Here is an 18,919-nt window from a genome sequence, read left to right on the forward strand (position 1 = left end):
TCCTCTTAGTGGGGGATGAAGGCGGCAAATTGAGGTGGGAGTGGGGGTGGAGCCACATGCAGGTTTCTCCAGAGAGCCTGCTTCTCCTTCCTCTCTCCAGATGGCTGCTCTCTGGCATACTGCCAGCCCTGTGCTGCTCAAGGCGCTTGTCAGAGCTGGGTCAGGGCATCACTGGAATCTGCCCTGGGGTCCCTTCTGGCCTGTGTTTCTCTAATCTGACCTGGTGGAGGGAAAAGAGGTCTACATGAGAGTGGGTGCACATGCAAACACACAGAAACACCACCTCCCTGTGCTGGGTTTAGAAGACACGCTTGGCTGCCACAGAGAGCCACAAGGTGAGGGACTACCCTGGGCTGTGGCTGCCACTGTCCAGCCAAGGGATTCCAAGTTAGCCCCGCTCCAGTACAGGCAGGGAGGGAAAATGAGGCAGAGGCCACCAAGGGGTGTCTCCAGGTTACAAGTGGGGCATAGCACAAACACATAGACTCAACACATACACATGGACACACACACTCATGCCTCCAACTCCCTGTTTCGGTCTCCTCTGCCTATTCCTTCCCTTCTGGGCTAGCAACGTTCTTTTAATCTTGAATGGATGACAGTTCTCCCAAGGTAGTGGGAGGGGAGGTGCCAGTTCTGAGGACCCTCACAGTTTTGTATGGTTTTGGTGTGCGTCTCTTCTCTGTGTTAGGAAAAGAAGTGGCTGGGGTCCCAAGGAAAGGGATGAGGAGGGACCATTCCCCCAAATGGAGGGAGGCCTTCAGGAAGCTGAGCTGAGGTGATTGGCCGTAAAACAGCTTGGCCACAGCATCTGGAGGAGATTGGAACCAGATGTTCCTGGGATGGGGGAGGGGAGGGTGTGGGGCTGGGAGGAGGCTGGAGCAGGAGAAGCAGGCTGGTCAGCAGGAGGCTGGGTTGGGGGGGGAGTGGGGAGGGCCTCGTGGCTCTCTGGGGAAGACAGCTGGCTGCCCTATCCCCACTCCCCAAATCAGACACTGCTATTTTTGCAAACTGGAGCAGCAAATCTTTTCACAGATTCTAGAATCAGCCTGTGTGTAGGGACAGTCAAGCACAGGGTGTGACTTGGGAGGTGCCCAGAAAGGCTACCAGCTAGCCAGAAATGTCTCCTGCTGCCCCACAAGCCCCGCCTTGCTGCGGGCTAAGTGTTGCCTTCTCTGGCAGGAGTACATCTGCCCTAAGCTCCTAATGCTCGACTGGAAACTAGTGTATCCAGAAGTTTCCTTTTTGCATAGAAAGAGAGTAGTCCAGGAACTGGAAAATTGTCTGGCAGAGGAAAGGAAAAGAAGGTCCATTTATGGAGAGCCTCCTATTTGCCAGGATCTCTTCAAAGGTTATCTCATTCCTTCCTTGAAACCCTGTGAAGTGTTGTCATTCCATGTGTCTAGATGAAGAAACTGAGGCTCAGAGAGGTTAAATGACTCACCCAGGGGCACACAGCCACCAAATGGTAGCACTGATGTTCAAAACCGGCTATGTTTGCATGCAAGTTTGTGACCTTTTCATGGCAGAGAAGCATATAGGGTTAGGGTTGGGGGAGGGGGAAGGGAAAAAGAGGAAAGAAACAGTGAAGCAGAGGTACAGGGCACGTGACTTTCCTTCCACTATAGTTGAGCCAAACTTGGCCCTAGACATCCACCCCCCCCCCCCCCCTCCATGAGGAACCCTGCTCTCTGGCTGCTTGGAGACTAGACAGACCCTGAGTCTTCTTGTCTGTCTCAGCAGTGGCAGGAAGGAGGAGGGTTGCTGGGGAGGATGACAGGCTTGGGGGGTAGAGGCCCAGGGAGGAAATAATTGACCAGCACCACTGGGCAAACCATGGCAGATTCAGGTCTCCTGGATCAGCATCTCCTAATTCTTTTGTCCTGTCCTCTGAAGGCTACAAGGGTGCTCCTGGAAGGACAAGTCTGAAGCTTCAGGTGCTTATCTCAACCTAGAAGTCAGGCAGATCCATCCCAGCTCTTCCACTACTGGCCATGTACTCAGGACCAAGGGGGCCCTCAGGGGGCCCTCTGGGGCTTGGAGACAGTTGTGGGAGCAGGAGTACCTTCCCGTGACATGGAGTCAACTGAGCTGATGGTAGCCACACTGGAGTTGGTCTAGTCTAGAACCCTGAAGCCGGCAGAAGGTGAGGGTGGGCAAAGCATTGAGAGTGCATGAATTAAGTTCTGGAATATATATTAATGGCCTGCACCCAGGTCCTGAGCAGCCTCTATCACTGGGAGGCAGCCTCTGAAGATAGGCCCAGAGAAGACAGGGAAGGCCCATCAGCATGATTCCTAAGTCGTTAGAGGGATCTGGATCTATGGTGGTGATGGAGTCTTGGGACAGGCGTCTGGGGTGGCTGTATGAGTCAATCCTGAGCTGCCTCTGGCTGTGGCATTGCTGTTCACAGAGCCCTTGTTCGGGGTGGAAGACTGGGTACTCGCTTTGGGCTGCAAGCCACTCTCCACAGTCCGGAGGGGTTCTGAGCCTGGTTCCTTCTGGGCATGTGACTCGTGAACTGGGAGTAGAGTCCTCTGAGCTTCAGAGGGCCCTGGAGGGCTGGTGAGGAGAGCTGTGACCACCAACTACAAATTCTGCCAAGTGGGAATGGCAAAGTGTCTGGGTGAGATGCCCAGGCAGCTCCAATGGTTTGCGGGCCTTTCCATTCTACTCATGGTCCTCCAGGCTGTCCTGAGCACCGAGGTCAGAGGAGGTGGAGGCGGGGAGGGGTGGTTATGATGTCACAGCCTGTGACCTCACTGGAGCAATAGGCAGGAACCCCTCGGGCCATCCCCCCTCCCTTGCAGGACCTCAAGGCCTCATCTGCTCTCAGGACGGAAAGAGAGGGCTGCAGCCTGACGGTGGGAGCAGGCTGGCTTCCTGGAAGGAGAGGGTCCTGCATACACATCAGATGCCAGCAATGTGTCTGGTTTCCACTACTGCTTTCTGCTTCAAGGGCCCATCTGGGGTGTACCATACCATAATGCTGCCTAGGGGTAGGTCCCCTCCCACAGTCCAGAGAGCATAAGGCACAACATGTGCTTCTGCAATAGGGCGGAGCTTGAGGCCAGTAAAAGACCTACAGACCCACTGAAGGATCTCAAGGAGCCCTGGGGGTTGGAGCAGCATGCCTGGCTCTCTCTGAAATGTGGGAGGGGCCAGCCCAGGCATAAGAACATGGGTCCTCTCTCTTTCTTTCCCTTTGAGATCCATGTAGAGTAAAGGGAGAGAGAGGCTCCTCTGAATGGAAGGGGCAGGGATGTGGCTTCTCTCCTCCTGGTCTCTGGGAAACAGATCTGTGCCTCACTGCTGTCTGGGGAGGGAGGGGGCAGTGGCAGGAAGGAGGAGGCCAGACAAGACACAGCCTTGGGAGAGGGGGCCAGAGCTGGAATGTTTGCTCAGTGGCTGCCTAGTGTCTGGCTCTTGTCTCCATGAGAAGAGAAGGACCTGCAGGGGGCCAGCACTGGGTGTTTGACCTTCAGGAAGGCAGAGTTTCAGGGCCAGTTAGTAGATCTGTTCAGGCTGATGCCAGTTTTCTGGCTTCTGGTGAGCTCTCCTGGGACACCCTCCAGCCCACCCACCCTTTCCCCAGTCAGAGACAGAAGACATGGATGGACACCAGCTGGACAGACACATGCCTATCCCCTTTTACTTACCTCCCCCCACTCCCGCCCCCAAACAGCCTCTTTACAGAATGTTCCACTCCTCTCGTTGTGTGGGAGGGCTATGAGCAGTGCGTGTATATGCGGTACGCCTGCAGGCTGAAGTGTGCTAGGAGGCTGTGTTTGTGTGTGCCTGAGTGTGAAATCACACCCTCAGGGGTCCTGGAATCGAGGGAAGGAAGTGCAGCCAGCAGGGCCAGGTGTCCTGGCTGTGGGCTGGTCTCAGACACAGCAAGCCTGCACATCTGGAATGAGATGCACCGCACCCCGCCCCCCCGCACCCCCACCCCATGTCCCAGACAGCATCTGGCACAAGATACTGGCTGTAACACTTTCAGTTTATTGGCTGGTGTGCCCTGGTGTGGCTGACCAGCCGCTGGGCCTGAGAGAAGCCCCGTCTTGTTTCCCCACCCCTTCTTCTGCAGCCCCTCACGGTGCATCCTGTGGGACTCGTATGGAAACTCACACCCCAGGAAGTGGGGAAATAGGGGCTCAAAAAAACCATGTCGAGGTTGGAGAAGGGGTGGGAAATGTACATTACAATGAAGCTATGCCACCGGCTATACACAATACGGTGCACTTAGAGAGGGCAGGGAAGATGGGAGGGTCTGCTGACAGACGCTCTCCCCCACAGGCCAGGCCCCCAGAGAGGAATGGCCACTTCAAGTGTCTCCGTGAAAGCTCTGGCTCCCTGGCCCTGGCCCCTTGTTCTGGTGGGGGCAAGGAGGAAGGGATCACGGGGAAGGGGCTCACGAAGCAGTCCCATTCCCCCGCCTCCTGAGGACAGCCTCACCTGGACCACCGGCCTGCAGGTCCTGGCGCCTGGGGGACAGGGACAGGGTGCCCACCTCCTGCCCACCTCCCACTGTCCAGTCCAGGTGACTGAGGGCAGCAGGCCTCCCGTCCCCGCCCCCGTGTGAGGCAGTGGTCATTTCCTGCTGTGCAGTGTGTCCTGGAACTTGGTGCTGGTGAACCGCAGGTGGAAGCCTTTTTTGGTGATGGTGTCATCTGAGTGGAATTTCACCAGGACAGAATCTCCGGCCGAGTACACCTCCTCAGGAGGCTGACAGAGGAAAAGGATGGGCATGAGGCTGAGGCTGCTGTTTTTCCTCCCCAGGATCCCCCGCTCTAAGGAAGGTGGGTGGCTCCCAGACACTCACCAGATTCCCCCAGCCCCTTGAAGCAGGGGAAGACTATTGATAGCAAGAGTTTAAGGGGACGCCTGGAGGAGGGGAAGAAAAGCAGGGGATAGAGGAGCTTGCCTTAAGTTCAGAGTCACACTTCATACCCAGAGCTGCTATTAACGCTGCTATTAACAAGTTAGTTGTGAAGTCTCAGGCAAGGCACTGTCCCGCTCTGGGCCTCACTTCCCTCAAGGGCAAGCGGGAGTAAATGCTCCCTGCTCTCCAAGCTCAGAAGGGCTGATGGGGGTTGTGGGAGGGAGCAAATGAGAGTGTGGTTGTGAATGGGTTTTGCAAAGGGAGTGGGTTCTCTGAGAGGCTGCCTTCTCACTGTCTCAGCTGCCTCTCGGAGAAGACAGAATAGCTGGGTGCTCCAGACATAGCTGTGGCCATTCCCCTTCCATCCTCCCCCAGTTCTGGCCATGGTTGGCTCTAGGCGATGCCCCTGCCTAGCTCCTGCAAGCCCCTCCTTACCTCTGTGTACGGGCCCTCAGAGTGAGAGCCGCCCACAGAGCCTCAGCACACGGATGCCCTGGCTCTCAGGGCACAGAAAGCATCGTTTCCGAGAACCTTGGGGACATTTCCAGCAACCCTGCCAGGAAGCCCTGACAGGATTGGGTTCCTTCCCCAGGTTCCCTCCCGTTGGCTCCAGCCTGGTGGAAGTGTCTGGAAGAAGCCACCTGGGGACACCCAATTTGGTGTGTGGCTCACTGGAATGTGCCAGATCAAGGGAGTTACAAAGGGCAAAATGGGGAGGGGGTGCCGGCTTGGTGACCAGGGGATTCCAGAGTGGTGAGCCAGGCAGGGGAGGGGCCTATGTGCTCTGCTCCTGCCCCGCCCCCCACCTCCCTGCCCTGTCCCAGACCCTGTGAAGCAGAAGCTCTGTCCTAAGGGCACATTCAGCTGGCTAATGCTGGGCCCAGCAGATGCTGCTGCAGCTCCAGGAAGGAAGTTTAACACTTCCTAAGGTGCCCAGGTTACACTGGAGCATAGCCATGAGAGAGGTGAGGGACCAGGGAGGTGAGGGGCGGGAGGGCGTGTGTGTTTGTGTGCGTGTGTGCGCGCACGCATGCACGGGTGTGTAATGGAGAGGAGAAGACAGTGTTCTCCGAAAGGGGAAAGGATTCACAAAAACAAAAAGAAGCCACAGCTCTGAGAGGAACATAAATCCACCTTTGTCATTTTCCTGTGGCTTCAATTAAAATCAAGCAAACTTTTGCCCACTGCCTCTGAAGGTGCCATTTTATGGACCAAGAAGCAATGCTCAGTGTCTGCTTGGACAGTAGCACCAAGGGCTTTGGGACCAGCTGGCCTCCCACCAAGAAGGGAAACTGGCAGTGGAAGAGATGAGGGTGTTTTTATGGCTCAGCCAGATGACTGGTTAGCACAGTTCGGCTCAGGTCCTAGGTCCCTGGCTCTTGCTTCAACCTCTGCCCCCGACCCTGGGCCCTGGTAAGCTGCTTTGGGACTGGAACAAGGGCTGGGGGGGGGGGGGGGTAGAAGGAACTCCATCCACCTCCCCGGATGCAAGCTACCCTGTAGGTCCAAACAAACTGGTGCTGAGCAGTCTTGGGTCAGGGCAGGGCCTGTCCCAGAGGATGCAGAAACCACAGTGTTGGGCAAAAAAGGACAGAGTTTCCTGGGTGGGGATGGCCTAGGGCAGGGCAGGCCTCTGTGAGCAGCCACCCACCAGGCAGGGTCTCCTAGCTCCTGCAAAGGGCCAGGCATGTGCTAGCACCCATACCGGCACCCCACACCTGCAGAGGCAAGGGCACTGGGCAGGGTGCGGGGTCTCACCCCTGAGCCGCAGTAGCGCCCCAGTCTGGGGGCTGTGCTGTCATAGCCATCGAAGAGCTCCATGTAGTCGTAGCCACAGTCTGTCTCCTCCTCCACCTCGAAGGTCTGGAACACCAGCTCCACGCCATATCCTTCCTCTGCCACGATGACCCATTCGCAGTCCACCCCCCCAGGGTAGTTGTTGTCACCAAACTGCGCATGGGAGTAAAGATCCTTCGTCTTCACCTCTGCCCGAACCTGGCCTCCACACTCTGTGGGGGAGGAGCAACAGGATTGGCCACCACTCCCCGAGGATGGCCAGGGACAAGGTACCGCGCCTCACTGTGCTGAACCCTCATGGCTCGATGGAGAGAGGGCCACATGGCTAGGGGCGAGTGGCTTGGGACCTGCCTGGGACGTGGCCCAGAACAAGTGCTCTGCTGCTCTACTTCTGGATAGATGCCCACAGAGGACCAGGGACACACTGGGCTGTTAGGCAACTCTGAGCTGAGGCACTGGGGAGGGCATGCTTGTCAAAAGAGCACATTGCTAATTTGCTCCAGCTGATGGCTGTCATGGAAGAATGTGGGCCCTGCGTTGCCAGGGCTTCCATTCTTAAGAGAGAAGAACCACATCTGGATTTTCTGCGAAAACTCTTGATTTTTCAATGTTGGCTCACATTTTTAAAAAACACACTGTGGGCCAAACAGAGCGGAACTGAGGGCCAGATAGAGTTCTGGGCTTCCAGTCTGTGACCCTCTGCTGGGAGGGCCAAATGAGAGCATGCAGGACAGGGTCTTCAGTGTCCATCCTCCTCTGGAAGCCCTCTGGCCTCTAAGAAATCTGGTGCTTATGTCTCCCTGGAGGGGTGAAGAGGGGGTGGGATAGGGCCTGAGCTACAAGGAAGGATGAGAGGCTCTGGACCCAGCAGTCCTGGGGACTCCCAACAGGTGGCTCAAGACCCACAAGGAGCCTGTGAAGCCCCCATCTGACACCTGATGTTCCAGGCCTCCCAAGCCTGGGCTCCAGGCTTTCTCTACTGCTGCACTGTTTCCACTTCACTACTGTCCTGTCTTTACATACCAATTGCTCAGGCCAAACGAAGTGACCTGCGGTCACCTGTACACACCCAGAGCTGTCCTGGGATTGTGGCTGTGCCTGGGCTCCTCCCCCTGCTGGAATGACCCCACCAACACCTGCCCAGAGCTAGAGCTTATCATGTTTTTTCTCATGCTATAACTATCTGTGCGCATCCCACCTCACCTCTGGACCGCGAGTTCCTGGTGTGCAGGGGTGAAGGGCTCATCATGCCTGATTCACCTCCATAAGCCCCTCTGAGTCTTGCATACAGCCAGAGCTCAGTAAATGGTTGTTAGATAAATGGACAAACGATTGCTAAGTAGCCCCTCAAGGCCTAAGATGTTTGTCTGCTTCATTTTTGTGACCTGCACTTAGAGCACTGCTTCATCATACATGTTATGTGTTAATAAATATCTCTAGACGAGTGACTTTTGGGTTTGGAATGTGGGTGGGCTGCCACACAGTCAGGCGTCCTACCGCTGGGGACTGTGGGGCTTCCCTCCCCATCCCTGGATTCCCCACCCACTGGCGTCACTGCCCTCTGTTTTCCGGCAACTTAGCGGCCCCTAATCGGGACCTCTCCCACTCTCCCTTTAGTGCCCACTCTCTGCTCCCCTGCCCGGCCCTCAGAACACAGTCTCTGTCTACCCAGGCCATAGCTCTGTCCATCTGTCCCTTCATACACTCTTTCTCATCCCCCTGTGAAACTCCAGAGCCTGGGTCTGCCTGTGAGAGCAGGATCAGCAGAGGCTCGCAGAACAAGACAGCGTGAGGACATTGGGCTAGCCTGAGATGGCCTCACCTGTGGAGTGGGATGCCTGGAAGCCCTTCCTCTGGACGGAGTTGTCGGAGTAGAAGCGCAGGAACATGCGGCTGCCTGTGGCCAGGACAGGCTCAGGCTTCTTGCTCCCACAGAAGCGGCCCAGGACGGGGGCCTTGGCGTCACGGCCATCATACACCTCCAGGTGGTCATAGGCACACTCAGGCTGGGACTCTATATCCATCTCCACGAAGGTCTAGAGGGCACGAGGGAGGACAGCAAGTTCAGAATGCGTCTGGGGGGGGGGGGCAGCAGGTGGCCCCAAATCTAGGCCTCCAGACCCCAGCTGATGGAGACCAGGGAAGCAGCCCCTGCCAGGGGCACTGCTGGTAGCAGTGAGGGAGGACCTGGGAATGGGTAATGGCAGGCACACCCCCAATATGTACTGGGACCGGGCCTCTGTCCAGACCAGACTTGGGGCTCATGAGGATCCTCACAGGGATGACAGCCCTGTGGGCTCAGCCAGGCCACCAGCCTGCAGTCTGCATGGCTCTGGTCAGGACCTCTGAATTACCCAGAACTTTGGAACTGATAGGAAACAGGTGGTAGCCCGATGGCATGGAAGAGCAGGGGTCCCCATGCAGGCTGGGGTGTGGGTACCTTACCAGCTTGACCCGGTGGCCAGGGGTGCTAGAGATAGCCCAGGTGCACTCCTTCTTGCTGGGATATTTGTCAGGCCAGTTGGGGCTGGTGATGGTGCCGCTGGTGGATGTCACCTTGTGGTCACAGCCGGCTGTGGGGAAGTGAGGGTAAAGGGATCAGCAAGAACCTCGGTGCTCCAATGTCCCCTGTGAGGAAAGGAACAAAGCCCTTCCCTCCTGCCCTCCTTGCTTCTTTCTCTTGTCCCCCACCTACAAACTGATGGAAGGCTTACATTACTTCTTTTCTGTTCGGTTACCCATGGCCGGGGAAATCTAGCTGCTTGCCTCCAAGCGAGGTCTGCCTGGCAGCATCCATGAAAGCCGCCCTCACAGGCACTCCCGTGCAGATCCCTGGACCTTTGAGGCCTCTGGCCACACCCCCTCTGCCCTCCATGATGTTGTCATCCTCTGGTATCCTGCCACACTTCCACATTCACAGAAGACTTTGGCACCTGACTCAGTTCTATACCCATTCCTGCTGCCATTCCAGGTGATGTCAGCCAACACTCTAGCCTCTCTGTTCCTGATCTTCTCAGCTCTATTGGCACTTATCTTCTTCCTCTCAAGCCGGGCTTGCTCATGACTTTACTCTAGGCCTTGCCATCACCTACCATTTCCTGATGCTACAAACACATCACCTCTCTGTGACCACTTCCTGTTCTTCCAGGGTGCTCAGGCCCTCACTATCCTTTCAACACTTCTTCAGCTTTAGAGAGACTTCCAGGGTCTTGATCCTTCTATTTTCTCCCAATATTTCCTCCTTGGTTGACTTAACTTGCTTCCCTATCTGGCTGGACTATATGGCTGATCACCCCGGCTGCTCATCAACATACTGTCCTTCTACTGTATCCTTTCGGAAAACCCCATCTGACTCAACCACTGGGAACCGAAACCACTTGATACTCTTGGATCTGTCCTTCACCACCTCCACCCCTTACCTCCTCAACAACGGCTCCAAATCTTCAGCCCTCTCCACTCCCATCCCTTCCCTCTCAGAAGATCACCTCACCTCCTGCCTCCCTGAAAAAAATCAGGGCCTCAGATATGAACAACTTCAGCTTCCCAGCCCCCCCCTGCAAACTCACCTTCCTCCTTCCTCGTCTCCAAAAAGGAGTCCCAGGTCCACCTGGGTACCTTTGCACCACAAATTATCCACCCTCACTCTCTGTGCCATCTCTGCCAGCCTGTGGACCCTCCTATGCTTTGCCCCATCCTAAAGTAACTCCCCCACGGCCCTACATTCCCCTCTAGCTGCCACCCATCCTTTCTCCTTTTCTTCTCAGTTGTTCTTCAAGAAAACTTGCTATCACCCCATTCTCACTGTTTATGGCTCTTTGATCCATTGCAATCTGCCTTCCCACCTCTGAGAGTGTGGCCTCACAAACGAATTTAAAAGCTGATGTTCATGATTTATTATCATCCAATCTGACAGGTTTCTTGGGGAAAAACAGGCGGCCAGTGCACTGTGGGCTGGGGAGGAGAAAGGGATGGATAGGTGCCTATGGTCAGTGGCTCACAGGATGAATACACAGCCATGAGGCCCAGAGAGCAGTGTGCAGGCTGCCCAGAGGCCCTGTGGAGGCAGGTAGAGCTCCTGGCTCTCCACAGTGGACCTATGGGCCGTGTCCATCATCCTTCTGTGGTTCTCCAAGGCCACATTCGCTGCTCTCCCCCATTTATACACAGGTCTTTGGGGCCCTCTAACTTCTCTGTGTGTGCCCACTTCTCCCCCAGCTAGACTGCAATCTTCCTGGGGGCAGAGGGACTCCCTTCTTCTTTTTTTTTTTTTTAGTGAGCCCTATGCCCAATGTGGGGCTCAAACTCACGACCCTGAGATCAAGAGTTGCATGCTCTACCAACGGAGCCAACCAGGCACCCCAGAGGAACTCCCCTCTTGAGGTCCCTGCAGAACTTTGCACAGCCTCTGCAAGGAGGAGTCAGGAAATACTGATTTGTAATTCGCCTATCATTTGAGTGAGGAATCATGAGTGCTTCTAAAATGACTCAGCTATGTACAGGTCGTCCACCCTAGAAGTGTAAAACCTCTCACAGCTATCTTGTTAATGTTGATGTACTCTTTTTCACACAGTACACACAGAGAGAGAATGCACTTTGGACAACCACAGAATAAGGTCTCCTCCAGCTAAAAGACGTGGAGGCCCTATGAATCAGGAACTTCGTATGCGGGGAGACCGAAGTAATCAGGTTGGAAGCTCTTTAGTGTCCGTTGGGTCACTGCTGAGTGCTTCAATTCTGTTTATTTTATCCAGGAGTTTATTTGTTTATACCTTGGTTGTCCACCTAAGAACAGTGAGAAGAGGCATTTGCCAGGCACTGTGCTAAGTGTTCAAGCAAGATCTGTAAAGTTTAGTATGCTGCAAGGCAGTTACCATTGTTAATCATCTCATGGGTGAGGAACTGGAAGCTCAGAGAGGTGCAGTGATTCACCCAAAGTCACACAGACATTCAGTGGCAGAGCCAGGTCTGTGTTGTGCTGCTGGGATAGTATGTCCCCAGCAGGCAGGGGACACAACGGCATTCGGGACTTGGAACAGGCCAGTGTTGTAGCATGTCCAAAGAGCTATCAGATGATGCTGGTGAGGATATGAGTGCTGTTTTCAAACATCTGCAGGGCTTTAGTGTCTGGGAGGCGGTGACCCTGTTCTGAATGTCCCCAGGGGTCAGCAGTGTGACCAATAACGGCTGACATACGACTGTGCTTGCTTTGAGCTCAGCACTGCTTGGAGCACTTCAGAGAGCCCTGTGCCCTGATGAGGTAGGTCTATTGTGACCTACGTGTCACACAGGAACAAACAGAAGTGCTCAAGGGTGCGCAGCTGGCTAAGCAGTGGGGCTGGGCCAGGCAGCCTGGCTCCAGCCTGTGCTCTCGACCTCTGTGCCATCTCGACTCTCTGCCACAGGAAGGTCATTATGAAGACAAGGACTTGCCCATGGATTTTAAGAAGCACTAAGATCAGTCTGAAAATGGAGCCTGGGGATGAGTGTGAGCCCCTCCTCTCCTAACATGCACAAGGAGACATGGAAGCATGTGTGGCTTGGATATTTTGAGGACGGAAGAATCTGTGGACCAGGTGGGAGGCAAAACAAGGTAATCTCAGAGACCACTCGTGATCTTGAGTCTACACCGGGCCGGATGGAGATGGCACCCGTGTCCTCGTGTCCCCAGCCTCCAGTCCTTCGGGCCTGCTGGCCCTGCCCTAGGGGCTCTGGGCGCTGCGCTGGCAGCGCTTACCTTCCTTGCAGTCGTGTTTGTTGTCATGTAGGACGAAGCCACTGCGACACTGGCACTCATAGCTGCCGAAGGTGTTGACGCAGTCTTGCTGGCAGCCGCCGTTATCCTTGGAGCACTCGTCCTTGTCTGCAGGGGAGCAAACAAGGCGGGCCCGGGTCTGTGCAGGGCTGAGGTCGGGGTGGTCACCCCAGGGGAAGCGGGAGGCTGGCTGGGTTTCCTCCCCCCGGGGGGGCCAAGGCCACGGTGGGGTCCAGGGCAGTGCATCCAGCGGAGCCAGCTGAGTGGCCCAGCTGTGGGGAGAGAAAGTAGAAGTGGGGTGGAGGGAGGGCTGGGGGCTGGAGCTGACCAACATGGGCACCCTCTACCATTACCTGCTTACTGGACAGACGGACAAGTGGAAAAACAGACACACGGACAAGCAGACTGCAAGAGAAAGGAGCAGGACGCAGGGGTCCCTCTTTTACTTCACAACAGGAAATGTCACAGACACCATCAAAATGGGAGGGAGTGGGGGCAGGGAAGTTCCCCTGTCCATGGGAGGGGGGGACAAGGGGAGAGGAGAGCACCAGTTCTGTCCGGCCAGAAGGAGGCAGGCCGGAATGGCAGAGCGGAGGTGGTGGGTGGTCGGGCACTGAAGCCCCCATCCCATTCCGTCCAAGGTGAGGTTCCTGAGTAACAAAGGGTCCGGGAGGCCTGGCAGGCCTCACTGGGGGGTCCGGTTTCTTTTCTGCACTCGGAATTTGAGCTGGTGGGGGCGTCCCCGAGGGGGCTGCAGAGCGGGCCTCTTTTCTGAAACGAGAGAGAGAAGGAGAAAAGGGACCAAGGGGTGGGGGTGGAGGGCAGGGACCAGGGAGGGAGAGCAGTGAAAACCAACCCGGGGCCTCAGAGGCAGATTCACAGGGCAATGCGGGAAGGCGGCGGGACACACATGCAGGACGGCCATGTCCGGCGCAGCCAGGTCAAAGAGGAAGAGCAAGTGGGAAGAGGCACAGCGACAGAGACAGATAGGAAGAGAGCCTGTGGCAGGAAGAAGGCCTGGAGGGGTAGGCACGAGGCCCGCACATATGGAGGGAGAGAAACAGAGTCTCTGGTAGAGGGGAGCAGCCCACGGAAAGGGTGGGCCCGGCTGGGAGCTCAGAGCTCTCACTCTGGCTGCTGCAGCTACAGGCTGTGTTTAGACACACACACCCACACCAGCATGCCCACAGACACGGGATCCCTCGGGGATGTACTGCGGTCCCACTGGGGCAGCACAGACACTGACCCACAGGTACACCACACTCACGCGCAGGACCCACAGGCAGACATAGAGACCGCATGCACACATACCACTGGCCAGCCATCCACCTGTGTGCACGTGTACATAAGGGACACACACTACTTCCTCCCACATGTGTGTGAGGAAGCGTGTGCACAGATGCATAGGCAGGCACTCAGGGGCCAGTACGCGGGTACAAAGACACAAAAACACAGAGACCACAGGCTCTTCAGCAGACCTGTGGACTCAAGTGTGCTCACACATGCAGCTGCTCAAGTTCGGGTCAACCCACACACGCACTCTCCCATGAGCACACACACACAGAGACACAGGCTACAGGCATGTGTTTGTCACTCCCACACATGCTCCAGTCTGTCTGCGGTCACTCTGGGGACTGTGTGCTTGGCACAGAGGCAGGTGTTCAGGGAAGGTGTGTAGATCGAACGGACATCCAGATTTCCAGAGGGGAATCGCGAGGTAGAAAGATGCCCGCTGGCATTCAAATGGGCAGGTGGGGTCTGTGACAAAGGTGACCTTGTTCCTGGTCTCCATCAGTAGTGGAGGGGCCTGAGCACTGGCTTCCGGAAGGCCCGGCTTCTCCACTCCATTCTCAGGTGAGCCAGACCCCTTAAGGCCCGCAGGAACTCAAGGTCAAGAGGTGGGATCCCCAAGTCCCTCCCCAGGGCTCCTTCTCAGTTACAGCCTCACAGGGGATCCTCGCTGAGGGCCCTGTGGAAGCTGCCAGCCCTGCAGGAAGGTGGGGGTGAGGGGCACCCTACAGCCCAGGAACTCGCCTGTGACTACACTAGGAACTTTAGGGGCCCCATCTTACAAATGGAGCAAAGATTTGCCTGAAATGTTTTGAACCCCACACCTTCCCTATATGTGCACCCTAAATACCTAGTACAGTGCCTGGCACATAGGAGGGGTAAAAGAAATACCTGCCCAGTAAACGAACGAGTGCGTGGGCAAGTGGGTGGCTGAATGGATGAGTGACAGAAAAGTGAGTCCTGAGGAAGGCCTGCTGTAGCGTCCTAGGGCAGGGCTCTGGCATGGGGGTTGGGGAGTGGGAGTGGCAGCCTCACAGCCTCACCTCAGAGGAGCCGAGGAGCCAGGGAGCAGGTTGCAGGAGGGGCAGGAGCGGGGAGGGTGGACATGGTCCGGACAAGGAGACGGCACTCACCCTCCAGTGCCAAATGCCCCGGAAGGTGGCTGGGGTCAGACTGAAGGTCTTCAGGCTCTTTCTTCTCCTTCTTGGCTTAGGGTCTCCTCGCTGGGTGTCCCAAAAGTCCAAAGAGCCCCCCTCCTGGGGGGCCAGAGTCAGATGCCCCATGCCCTGAGGGCTGAACGAACCTTGATGCCCACTGGTGAGGGTCCTCTGCAGGTTTCTTAGGCAGCAGGGCATTGCACGTGTGTGTGTGTGTGTGTGTGTGTGTGTGTGTGTGTGTGTGTGGCTGTGCACGTGTGTGTGTGCATCTCTGTGTGGGTCTGAGGGGGCAGGTGGCCCAGTGTCAGGCCAGGGCAGGGCAGTACCCAGGGGTGGAGAGAGACCTGGGCTCTAGCCTGACAGATGTGTCGGTCCCCCTCCCGCCTCTGAGAGTCAAGTAACAGAAGGGCAGAAAGAGACGAGAGTAAGCAGGTAATGGTTTCCCCAGGGCTGAGCCCACCCCTGAGTAGGTGTTACATCCCCTTGGCCCTCTGGTGAGCACCCTGTAGGAGTTCCAGGTGGGCATAGGGAAGAAAAGGATTCGCATTGCAAGGGGAGGGGGTCTCAGCAAGCAGTGGGGCAGGGGCTGTGGGGCACTTTAAGCAGAGCAGGATGGCTGGCAGTGACAAGCAGGGAACCAGTGCACAGGGGCAGTGCATGGCATCCAGGTGGGGCAGGCAGGGGTGCAGGGATGCAACATAGGGGGCTTGAGGATGCAGGACCCTGGGCAAAGGGGGGAAAAGGAAGGCAGTGTGGACTAGGCCATGGGCTTCCTGCCTTCCTGCTACCCCATGCCCGGCCCACCAGGCCAGCTGAAGATCAGGATCCCTGGGCCACTCCCATATAAAACCAGCTGCTTCAGCCACTCCCTCCACCTCCCACTCCCCAACTCAAGTTCATGGAGTTCCCACCCCACACTATCAACGTCCCAAGTCAAAGAGTGCCTCTGAAAGACCACCAGCCTTGCCCCAGGATGAAGGACTGAGGGAAGACTAAGGCAGGGGGCAGGTCTCCTGGGACCCCTGGAGGCCCAACTCAGAGAGGTTGACTGCATTTTAGGCCTCCCAAGAATGGGTCCATCAAAGGGGCTTGATCACAAGCCTTATACGGGGCAGCTCTCAATAAACATATGCTGGTTGGATCTGAGTCCCCCACCTATGGGCTGAGGGTGAGTGGGAAGGCTTTGGTGTTGATGAGAGGGAGGCTCCTCATCTTTTCTGAAGGCCTCGGCATGAACCCATTTGGCATGTGGGTCTGATTAGAGATGTGGCCGCTGCCAGATAATCTGCCCCACACACTCCAAGGCAAACACCCTCCTCCTCTGCATGCACCCTGCATTCTCTGGCCATGCTGAACTCCCTGTTTCCAGGGCCTGCCCTCTCTGGGGCCTCGGCATGATGGCTCCTGAAAGGAAAGCCCTCTCCTTTCATTTCTTCATGCCTATGTACTGCCCATCCTCAGGCTGGTTCCCATACAGTAATGGGGTTCAGGAACAGAGGGGTTGGCCTGGTGGTGGTGGGCTAATGGGGGGAGCAGGGGACAGACCCTGCTGGCCTGGTAACAGAGAGGGCTAGAAAGTGCAGGGGTAGTGTGGCAGGGAGGAGGGGTGGTGGGCTCACAGCTGGGTAGTCCAGGTTACCTGAGAAGAAGTGGGCCTTGAAGCCCTTTTTGGAGACGGTGTTGTCAGACTTGAACTCCACACGCATGTTGTTGTACTGGGAGGTGATGACCTCGGGCTTCTCGGAGCCACAGAACTTGCCATGTAGCTTGGAGTCAGCCGTGAGCCCACTGCGTACTTCCACGAAGTCATACTTGCACACCTGCAGGGCAGTGCAGCTCTAGGCCTGCCTCCTCCAGGAAGCCTCTCCTGACCACCCCCCACCTGGGAAGGCTCCCTTTTGTCCTTTTGTCTTTAGTCACCCATCTTACATAATCTAACAACTCAAAAAGGTGCCAAGCCACCCCCACAGGATCCTCTTGCGCTCCCCACACAAGCCCTGACTGAGTCTTGCCTTGCTCCACATTCCCCTGTGCACTCCCTGACCTTCAAGCCCTCCTCCCCGACCCTCCCCTGCTTCCTGGAATTGGGAGCAGTCTCTCCTCCTCTACATTCTTTGGGTATTTCATATGGAAGGAAGCAGGCACTGAGCCGAGCTCCCACGCCTCAGACCTTCCTGAGTCTCCTCAGCTCTGGTGGGCACTTACGTCATTGCCTTCCGTCTCGAAGAAGTCGAACTGCAGGGAGATGCGGTACTGGGTAGGGGCCACCAATTGCCAGATGCAGTTTTTGTTAGGGGGGTACTCCTTGGGCCAGCCTGGGCTGGTGATGGATCCGTTGAGCTTGGTAAGGAATCCACCACAGGCAGCTGTGGGGACAACGGAGGTGGCATCAGCCACCAGGAGTCCCCACTTTAGGTAAGGGCCAGGGGTAAGGGTGCATTAAGGAGAAGAGGGGGATGTGTGGATGCCCTGCAGTCCTGGGGCTTGTGTCTGGTCTCTCAAGGATGGGAGGGAAGCAGGCAGGGTGAGGGGTGTACCTTCAGAGTATGAGGAATTGGGGAGTCATATGCATGAACACTCTACTTTCTCAGGGCCTCTACTAAGAAGGAGGCGGGGAATGAAGGGCTCAGGGAAGGCTGGGCCGGTGGGCAGTGAGGACTGGAGGCAGGGAGAGGAAGGTGGGTAGAGAAAAGACACACAGCAAACCCAGGCTGAGCTGCAGGCAGTTGGCAGGGAATGCTCTCACCTCAGGGGCAGGTATAGGGAGAGGCTGAAAAATCATTGCCTGTCTGAAAACAGTGGTTTCCAAACTGGGGATCATGACCTTCAGGAGGATGATGAAATCAATCAGCAGGTCATGATCAGCATTTTAAGTGAATAAAAATGGGAAAAAAAAATACCAGAGTGCATCACACCCGGTAAGTGTGTTCAGGGGGCTGCAGGGCTGCCATATAAAATGTATTCCTTGTTGGTGATGAGTGAAGAAAGTGCTAGGGAATCTGGGCTTTCCCAGGAAGGGGTGTGTCCAAGGGCTTAAGAGATCTGGGCTAGAGGGTCTGGTCCCTGGGGCTGTGTTGGAGGCACTCACCCTCACAGCGGCGCTTGTCCGGGGCCAGCTCATACCCAGGGTCACAGCTGCACTTGTAGCTGCCCAAGGTGTTGAGGCACCGCTGCTCGCAGCCCCCGCGGTTGGGCCGTGAGCACTCGTCCACCTCTGCCAATTGGGAAGAAAGGGTGTCAGTGACTGCCAGGCCAGGGCCTGCCTCCTGTGCTCTGCTTGAGAGTCAAGTCCAGTGTCCCTCAGGCTTCCTGTGACCACCTCCAGCCCCACTGCAGGGGACAGGAGTCAGCTGTGGACCACTCAGCTTTGAGGCTGTGGCCCTCCCTACCTCAGCCAGCCCCCCAGCTCGGTCCCTAGGGGTTCCTACTCCTGAGAGCCCCAAAGGGACAGGTAGTAACCTGAAGGAGGGGACAGGTAGACCCCACAGAGCCTTTCTTTGACCACAATGGCTGGGCTGGTGACCACCACCATTTATTGGTGCCTCTTGTGTGTCATTCCCCAGCCTTTCTTCATTTATCCTTCAATCCTGACATGACCAGTGATGGAGGGACTGTTACTATCCCCATTTTACAGATGAGGAAATGAGGTTCAGGCAGATTACCTGTCCACAATCACACCGGTAAAAGAAATCCACGCTGCCTTGCTTCCTCCCTAAGCTTCTATGGCACTTCCTGCCTCTATGCCTCACTGGCATTTCTTCTACACAAACTTTTGGACTTTAAGGCAACTCCTGAACTACTATTTCAATTCACAGTTGAGCACCTACCACGTGTCAGCTACTTTTACATATGTGTGTCATTTACTCAATGAGATATGCAGTTTCTCAGTGCAGTTGACCTCTTCTCCCCAGTTAGGCCATAAATTCAAGCACAGGGTACCATGGTCTATGCATCCCTCATAGAATCTCTGTGTAGAATAGGTGAATAAAGAAGACATGAAGTCACCACAGCAATATTCACAATAGCCAAGATGTAGAA

General features: G+C 56.1%; 1 protein-coding gene across 4 annotated transcripts in view; it reads right to left on the reverse strand.

Annotated features, from left to right (window-relative positions):
• Positions 1-3,990: 3,990 nt before the first annotated feature.
• Positions 3,991-18,919, reverse strand: part of BMP1 (bone morphogenetic protein 1) — a 43,735-nt gene continuing 28,806 nt past the window's right edge. For 2 of the 4 annotated variants that reach the window (XM_042934624.1, XM_042934625.1), the window contains 8 exons: positions 17,970-18,095; positions 17,087-17,247; positions 16,521-16,701; positions 12,417-12,542; positions 9,128-9,255; positions 8,505-8,718; positions 6,644-6,894; positions 3,991-4,728 (listed from right to left, as the gene is read on the reverse strand). In XM_042934624.1, coding sequence (XP_042790558.1) covers positions 4,594-4,728; positions 6,644-6,894; positions 8,505-8,718; positions 9,128-9,255; positions 12,417-12,542; positions 16,521-16,701; positions 17,087-17,247; positions 17,970-18,095 — 1,322 coding nt within the window. In that variant the 3' untranslated portion in view covers positions 3,991-4,593. Of the gene's footprint in view, positions 4,729-6,643; positions 6,895-8,504; positions 8,719-9,127; positions 9,256-12,416; positions 12,543-12,777; positions 13,206-16,520; positions 16,702-17,086; positions 17,248-17,969; positions 18,096-18,919 lie in introns of those variants that run through there. The other 2 variants (XR_006201570.1, XM_042934626.1) reach the window with 2 other exon arrangements.

The sequence above is a fragment of the Panthera leo genome, chromosome B1, assembly GCF_018350215.1.
Source record: "Panthera leo isolate Ple1 chromosome B1, P.leo_Ple1_pat1.1, whole genome shotgun sequence".
Lineage (NCBI taxonomy): Eukaryota > Metazoa > Chordata > Mammalia > Carnivora > Felidae > Panthera > Panthera leo.